This window comes from Marmota marmota, unplaced genomic scaffold, assembly GCF_001458135.2.
Source record: "Marmota marmota marmota unplaced genomic scaffold, marMar, whole genome shotgun sequence".
NCBI lineage: Eukaryota > Metazoa > Chordata > Mammalia > Rodentia > Sciuridae > Marmota > Marmota marmota.
This window is the reverse complement of record NW_026000261.1, coordinates 193,241-202,145: the sequence shown is the minus strand read 5'-3', so window position 1 is coordinate 202,145 and position 8,905 is coordinate 193,241. Positions and strand designations below refer to the sequence as shown.

The window sequence follows — 8,905 nt, the reverse complement described above, 5'->3', positions numbered from 1 at the left end:
CCCGCACCCCGCCTTTTTTGCATTCAAGACAATTTTATAATAAGTACCATGTGTTAGCTATAAGAAAGCACAATTGTATACTCAGCCTATGATTGTAGGGAAATTTTCTATATTTTTAGTATAGCCTTTTTAAAAATATCTTCTTATTCTACTTCGACAGGAAACAGATGATTTGAAGAGAGCTGAGAGTATGCTTCAACAAGCAGATAAATTAGGTTGCAGACAGTTTGTTACCCCTGCTGATGTTGTCAGTGGAAACCCCAAACTGAACTTAGCCTTTGTGGCTAACCTGTTTAATAAATACCCAGCATTAACTAAGCCAGAGAACCAGGATATTGACTGGACTCTATTAGAAGGTAACTAATTGTTTCTCAAATGCTAATGTGTGGACTATAGAGTATAAGCAGAGAGGCCACAATGGTATCATATTCCTAACCTAAAAAGTTTCTTTATTCACTTTGCTTTAGCAAGCATATGGTAGAAGTAGACACAGTGCTGAGTAAAAACTGGCAACTGCTAAAAGAGATGAATACAAGTGATCTAAGTTCTGAACTTTAAATAAATCAGCCAAGTGCAGTGATACATGCCCATAATCCCAGCTACTTGGGAGGCTGAAGCAAAAGATTACAAGTTCAAGGCTAGCCTCGGCAATTTAGTGAAGATCCATTTCAAAAGAAAAAATAAAAAGGACTAGGATATAGCTCTGTGGTAAAGCTCCCCTGGGTTCAATATTCAATGCCAAAATAAATATAAATAAGTAAATATATATGCATATATACATATATATATATATATATAATATCAGTTACTTTGATGCATACAGATTTGAGGTGATATTGGAGAATGATTAGAGGGAAAGGAGATTTAAAGTTCATACACCTCTATGGGGCTGGGGTGTAACTTGATTGGAGAGTGCTAACCTAACATGCTAAAGGTCCTGGGTTTAATTTCCAGCACCTCAAAAAAAAAAAGAGTAAAAGCTTATAAACCTAAATTGCTTAACTGTTTATAACATGGTCATTCATTAATTTTAAAATAAATTCAAAAAAATTTTTAAAAAGCATGAATCTAGAAAGAATATTTAGAAAGAATGCTTAGAAATTAGAAAAACATAGATATCAATAGAGCAAATAAAATAAAGTAATACATGAGTTGATACTAAATGCATATACAAGAAGTTTAATGAATAACTAAATTTTTAAAATATTCTTAATAGGAGAAACTCGTGAAGAAAGAACCTTCCGTAACTGGATGAACTCTCTTGGTGTTAATCCCCACGTAAACCATCTCTATGCGTAAGTCATCCCACTGCTATTATTATAAACAGTAATGAACATCGTGGATGGATGCTACATAAATATTGACTGCCCTAATGATTTTTCTAAATGTTCATTTGTAGCAATTATTTATATTGGAAAATGTTGAATGGTGGTTTTCATCATTTTCCAAACTTGCAAAAGTCTGAATTCTTTACATGATCATTAACTACAAGTGATAGAACCATATAAACATCTTTATGGTACCCTAGGAAACAAGTACTTTATTTTGAAACAGTCCAGGGAATGATTTTAGCAGAGCATCCATGACGCCTCAGGGCCTTTGGTTCGCTATTTCCTCAACCTGAAATATTATTTGCCCACATATAATGGCTCATACCCTTATTTTATTCTATGTACTGTAATGTTCTTCATCCACATATATTTCATGTCCTTACTATGTTCCATACCCTTACTATTTTCCTGACTTCCATTCGCCTTTCTCTAATCAATAACCCTAGTTCCTTTTGCCTTCATAGTACGTACAGCAAAAATCATATTGTATATCTGTCCATGTACTTGTTTATTGTGTATTTCTTTGGCTCTAATGGAAGAACAGGGATTTTTATCCCATGCACCTAGCCTTTAGAACAGTGCCTTCTTCACAATAGACACTCAAGACATACTGTCAAGTGAATCCAATAGTCTTAGCTCTATTTTCAGCACAGATTGATAAAAAATATGAGTCTTGGGTATTATAGTTTTATATATCTTGTTTGACTGTGGGAGTACTGTTTTTCAGGAAAGTAAAAGCTCAGCTCTCTGAAAACAATAATTAAATTATTATTTTTTAAATTGTTAGTGACCTGCAAGATGCCCTGGTAATCTTACAGCTATATGAACGAATTAAAGTTCCTGTGGACTGGAGTAAGGTTAATAAACCTCCATATCCAAAGCTTGGAGCCAACATGAAAAAGGTAGATAATTAAGTTGGTGCATGTCTTTGTTACAGACTGTTTTTATTCTCAGTGTGTTTATTTTGTTTCAAAAACTTCTGATCTTGGGGCTGGGGATATAGCTCAGTTGCTTGCCTCACATGCACAAAGCCCTGAGTTCAATCCCCACCACCAAAAAGAAAAAAAAAAAAAACCTCCTGATCTTGAGCTTCTTGAGAATAGGAACTGCATCTTACTTGTTTTTGTGTGCAAATTGCACAACACACACACCCACAAATATGTATATGCAGATTAAACAAATGAAAACCATTAACCATTTATTTATATTTGTATGTTTGCAGCTAGAAAATTGCAATTATGCTGTTGAATTAGGAAAGCATCCTGCTAAATTCTCCCTGGTTGGCATTGGAGGACAAGACCTGAATGATGGGAACCCAACCTTGACCTTGGCTTTAGTCTGGCAGCTGATGAGAAGGTATAGTATAGAATTTTTACTGTTTGAGCTTCACTATAATACAGATCTGTGATTTAGCTCTTATTGGATTTTTAATAAGTAAAAATACCAATGACTACACTTTTGAACTTCATTGTATTTAGTCTCTGAAATGAGTTAAGTCATGAATGTACGTTGGATGTTCGGTTGTTAGATTCTTCTTTGTAAATTAGGCAGCCGAACTGTGACACTTCCCTTTTCTTCATAGGAAACATGACATGTAGACTTAAGGCTAATTTAGTGGCAATAAATAAAAGTTGTCAGAGGGACTGAGAGTGTAGCTCAGTGGTAGACACCACACACATGTGCATGAGGCCCTGGATTTGATCCCCATCATCAAAAACATAAATGAACTCCTCAGAAAAAATATGAACATCCCCATGCATTCATTATGACTGGGTGCCAGCCAAAGCACAGCTTATTTTAAGTCATTCTCACTGTTAGAATAGTACAAAACGTGCCTACACATTTAAGCCCCCTAGATCTTGTCCCCATCAATGCAACATGTAGATGAGTGGCAAGCCACTACTGCTTAAGATGTTTTCTCATATAATGTGAATCTCTTTTCATGAAACCTTGAGTCTTTCAAACCTAAAAAATAAAAGAAAAAGGAAATAAAGCATCTTTCTCATGTTGCATTTTTCCTCATAAAGTACATTGTGACCTCTTTTTTTGCTGCTTCATTTAGATATACCCTCAATGTCCTGGAGGATCTTGGAGAGGGTCACAAAGCTAATGATGACATCATTGTGAACTGGGTGAACAGAACATTGAGTGAAGCTGGAAAATCAACTTCCATTCAGAGTTTTAAGGTCAGAATCCATATTTGACAATTAAATATTATATTTGCTAGATATTATCTATCATTTGGAAGGAAAACCTTTGTTTACTTTGTAAGAATTAATATTGGGCCAATGGCAAAATTCTTTTTAATTTGCTGAGCTTCACTTTAGGCACTTCACATAGGGAAGCACCTGTTAATTTGTACATGCTGAAAAGATTTGTTCTCCTTTTGTATTAGGACAAGACGATCAGCTCCAGTTTGGCAGTTGTGGATTTAATTGATGCTATCCAGCCAGGCTGCATAAACTATGATCTCGTTAAGAGTGGCAATCTAACAGAAGATGACAAGCACAATAATGCCAAGTAAGGGAGAGAGCATAATATTGTGGAAAGAACACAGGCTTTGCAACCCAGAAGATCTGAATTATAATTCAGGGTTCTGCGGCTTAAAATTAATATCACCTGAAGGAATCCTGTATTTTCTTTTTTTAAAGGTCTTAACATGATTTATTTATTTATTTAGGTACTGGGGATTGAACTCAAGGGCTTTACCATTGAGCCACATTCCAAGCACTTTTAATTTTTTATTTTGAGACAGGGTCCCCTAAGTTGCTTAGGGCCTCACTAAGTTGCTGAGGTTGGCCTCAAATGTCCAGTCCTCCCACCTAAGCTCCAGGATTACAGGTGTGCACCACTGCACCTGGCTAAAAGTTATTACACTTTTTTAATAGCTTTATTGAAATACCATTCACATATTGTACAATTTACCCATTGAAAGTATATAGTCATTTTTAATATATTCACAGTTGTACAACCATCCCCGCAATCAATTTTAGAATAATTTCATCATCTAAGAAAGAAGTTTCAAGTAATCATTAGTAGTCACTATGCAAAGTGTTACCTACTTTCTGTCTTTACATATTTGCCTATTTAGGACTCTGTTTTCTCTCCTGTCACTACATATCCTTTGACCAACATCTCCCCAAATACTGAGGCTTCTGATAACCACCATTCTACTCTGTCCTTTGAGACGAGCTTTTTGGAATCCATGATGACAATAGAATACTATTCAGTTACTATAAAGGATGAAATCCTGTCATTTGCAACAGCATGGGTGAACTTGAAAATATTGTGCTAAGTGAAATAAGCCAGGCACTGAAAGACAAATACTGTATGCTCTCACTTTTTGAGTCTCAGATTCCTCATCAGTAAAATGGGGGCAATAATACTTTATTTTACAGATTTCATAAAGATTAAATGAAAAGCCAGCCACAGTGGCACATGCCTATAATCCCAGCGGCTTGGGAGGATGAGGCAGGAGGATCACAAGTTCAAAGCCAGCCTCAGCAACTTAGCAAGACCCTGTCTCTAAATAAATTTAAAAAAAGGAATGGGGTGCTGGGGTTGTGGCTCAGTGGTAGAGTGCTTGCCTAGCATGTGTGAGGCACTGGGTTTGATCCTCAGCACAACATAAAAATAAATAAAATAAAGGTATTGTGTTTATCGACAACTAAAAAATATATTTTAAAAAAAGGAATGGGAATGTAGCTCAGTGGTTAAGTGCCTCTGGATTCAATCCCCAGTACCAAAAAAACAAAAAAAGAAAGAAATGAAAAATAGATACAAGAACCTAGTATTGTGTCTGACCTTCAAGGTTCTCAAACTTTTGAGGAACTGGGGTTGCGGCTCGGCGGTAGAGCTCTTGCCTCAAGTGTTTGAGGCATTGGGTTTGAGTCACAGCAACACACATAAATAAATGAATAAAGGCCCATCAACAATTTAAAAAAAATGAAAAAGAACTCTTAAAGGGCCGGGGTTGTGGCTCAATGGTAGCGTGCTTGAGGAGCATGAGTGAGGCATCACATTAAAAAAAATAAACAAAATGAAGATATTGTGTCCATCTACAACTAAAAATATATATATATTAAAAAAAAAAACTCTTGAAGCTGGGCACTATGGCGCAAATTTGTAATCCCAGCAGCATGGGAGGCTGAGATAGGAGGATCGCAAGTTCAAAGCCAGCCTCAGCAACAACCAGGTGCTAAGCAACTCAGTGAGACCCTGTCTCTAACTAAAATACAAAAATAGGANAATAACCACTGAGCTACATCCCCAGCTTTTTTATTTTTATTTATTTATTTTTAGGGGGGGTACCATGATTGAACTCAAGGTCACTCAACCACTGAGCCACTTCCCCAGCTCTATTTTGTATTTTATTTAGAGATAGGGGCTTATTGAGTTGCTTAGAGCTTCGCTGTTGCTGAGGCTGGCTTTGAACTCTCAATCCTCATGTCTCAGCCTCCCGAGCTGCTGGGATTACAGGCATGCACCACCGTGCCCAGATTATTTTTGTTTTGAGGCTGGTTTTGCTAAATTGCTGAGCCTGGCCTCAAACTGTGAGCCACCATACCCAGCATGATTTCATTTTTATATGAAGTCAGTGCTATAAGCTTAATTCTCACTTCATATTAGAGGAAAGGAGTGGATAAATATTATCAGTCTGAAAATATAGCATAAAAACATGGTATAGGGCTGGGGATATAGCTCATTTGGTAGAATGCTTGCCTCACATGCACAAGGCCCTGGGTTCAATCCCCAGCACTACTACTACTACAAAAAAAAAAAAAAAAGGTATAACCTAAAAGTGAACTCAAAGCCAAAATGAAACAAAAAAAAAATGTAATCATTCTGGTAGGCTCTTTCAGTGGGGGCTTTTTGTATCCCAGGTATGTGATTTTATGACAGGAAATATATCTCATATGGTGTCCTTGACAGACAAAAATTTTAATCTTGCTGGGCACGGTGGCACATGCCTATAATCCCAGTGGCTCAGGAGGCTGAGACAGGAGGATCATGAGTTCAAAGCCAGCCTCAGTAAAAAAGAAAGGTGCTAAGCAACTCAGTGAGACTCTGTCTCTAAATAAAATACGAAATAGAGCTGGGGATGTGGCTCAGTGTATGAGTGCCTCTGAGTTCCATCTCTGGTACCAAAAAGAAAAAAAAAAAATTTAATCTTAATTTTTGTTTCCTCAATAAATAGGTATGCAGTGTCAATGGCTAGAAGAATTGGAGCCAGAGTATATGCTCTCCCTGAAGACCTGGTGGAAGTAAAGCCCAAGATGGTCATGACTGTGTTCGCATGTTTGATGGGCAGAGGGATGAAGAGAGTGTAAAATAACCAACCTAAGTAAAACCAACCTTGTTCCCAGGTGCATGATTAGCAAGTCAGCTATTTCCAGGTGAAGTGCTCATGGCTTAAGTAAGGTTCTTTGTCATTTAAAAGACTTAGTTTGATTAACAAGACTAGCTCATCCTGAGAGCCCTCAGTGGGAAGAGTTTTAATAAAAACAGCTCCTCTTTCCCACAGTCAAAGCTGGATTTGTCAGGCAGGCACACCTGAAATGTGCTCATAGCCAAACATTTTACTCTCTCCTCCTAGAATGCTGCCCTTGATGTTTTCCATTGCTGTGTGTTATTTCTCTCTATTGTATCATTTTCCCTCTTAGAATGTCCATCTCTTGAGATTTGCTTAGATGATTGGATATGAATATTATTAGATGGTCATTTTGCTTTCCATCCACTATGTTAATTCTTATTCAAGAACTATGGTCAGAAAGTATTTGGATGTGAGTATCCTGTGCTTACTTTGTAGTAGTGAAAATTTGCCGAAGTAACTGGCTGTGCAGAATGTAATAGAAGCTTTTCTTATTCTTTTATTCTTAAAATCAGTATCTTTTTACAGTATTCTTTCTACATGATCCTTTTTTGTACATTTAAGAATATTTTGATTACATTCAACAAGACTGCTGATTTTGCTACTTTTTTAAAGGGGTCTTCAAGTAAGTAAAAAACATACATTATAGGTAGAGGAAAAATGTACACCAAAATTTCATCTTTCCTTTCACACTCAAAATGTAAACAAAAGAAATATTTTGTCTAAATCACTTAGTTCCACACATGCTTATTTGTTTGGAAACCTGTGTCATAAAACTCTCTCTTTAAATTTTTAAAATGCTGTTTGAGGAGAGAGTGCATTCAGAACTTAAATGGTATTCGGTAGGCCAACTATGCTAAGTGTACGATATATTTTTTTAATTTTACACCTAAAACAAAAGGCTGTGGTCACTAAAAAGTAAGATTATATATGTAGGATTTAATGTACTCTTGCTTTGTCAAGCTGTTTGCTATAGTTTTCAAGATCATTATGTTGCTCTAACTCTGGAAAAAAAAAACTGATGTAATCTGGTAGCAATGTAGTAGTTCAATAAAGGCATTTACATAATAATTAGTCTGTTCTTCCAGATTCTGTCCCTTAGTAGTATGCCAATGTTTGATGGAGTTATTTTCCCTTTTCTGATATATTCTATAAAATGGTGTTGCTCACATTTCAGCTTTTGGAACTCTAAATTAGAGGTACTAAACTAAGACGGCACTGAACAAATGGGATAAAGTGATTTTCTCCAACTTTCCAAAATTTCCTTGAACTAGGGTATAGGACAGTGGCATAACAATTAACCCAGCATGCAGTGAGGCCCTGGGTTCAATCCCTACCACACACAAAAATAATTTTCTTTGTAATGGAGATTGAACCCAGGGGTACTTAACCACTGAGTGACATTCCCCAGGCCTTTTTATTTTTTATTTTGAGAGAGGGTCTTGCTAAGTTGCTGAGGCTGGCCTCAAACTTGCAATCCTCCTGCCTCAGCCACCTAAGTCACTGGGATTACAGATGTGTTACCGCTGTTGACCGGTGACGAGTTCTTGCTTCCCCAATGTTGAAGAATAACACCAAAGAAGCACGCTGAGGCAAGGTCAGAGTAGAAATTAGAAGTTTATTAAAGGACAGCAGAAAAGACTTCTCCCGGAGGAAGAAGGGGACCCAAGAGGTGGAATCCGTGGAAGGGATGTTGTCTCCCCTTTTTATAATTCTTTCAGTGATGGAATGTAGGTGGGAAGGCCCGCGGGGTGGGACACAGGTGGGCCAAAGAAGTAATCTGGTCAGGAAGGACTTCTGAGTCAGCACCTTTTTGCTGGGGGCTGTTCATTGACATTTCTTTGAGGTGGACTTTGGCCTAGGGCCTTTTCAGGACTTCATTAACATTCCATGAGTTGTCCTGCGTTTCCCGGAATCATTGCCAGCATGGCCTCCATTTTAGATTTCACTCGGTATTAGACCGGATTTACCTAACTACACTGACTACCTAACTTTAAATCTGGCTTCAGATGTACCCACCATGTCTGACAAAAATTTTCTTATCCAATATCTTCTTTTTCTTTCTTTCCCATCTCCCTTATCTTTTCAATGTGTTCTGATATGCAGACCCTGAAACAAGGTGGATCAGAATAGCCAGCGAAGAAAAATTATTTATGGCAGGTTTTCTCAACCATAACTTCATCACTATTGATATTTTGAGCTA

The 8,905-nt window shown here is 37.1% G+C and overlaps 1 protein-coding gene across 4 annotated transcripts in view; it reads left to right on the top strand.

Annotated features, from left to right (window-relative positions):
* Pls3 (plastin 3) overlaps positions 1-7,773 on the top strand; it is an 80,314-nt gene extending 72,541 nt beyond the window's left edge. For all 4 annotated transcript variants that reach the window (XM_048796913.1, XM_015497913.2, XM_048796916.1 and 1 more), the window contains 7 exons: positions 161-356; positions 1,217-1,295; positions 2,119-2,233; positions 2,554-2,687; positions 3,394-3,517; positions 3,727-3,851; positions 6,529-7,773. In XM_048796913.1, the coding sequence (XP_048652870.1) occupies positions 161-356; positions 1,217-1,295; positions 2,119-2,233; positions 2,554-2,687; positions 3,394-3,517; positions 3,727-3,851; positions 6,529-6,661 (906 nt within the window). In that variant the 3' untranslated portion in view covers positions 6,662-7,773. The remainder of the gene's footprint in view (positions 1-160; positions 357-1,216; positions 1,296-2,118; positions 2,234-2,553; positions 2,688-3,393; positions 3,518-3,726; positions 3,852-6,528) is intronic.
* The last annotated feature ends 1,132 nt before the right edge of the window (positions 7,774-8,905 follow it).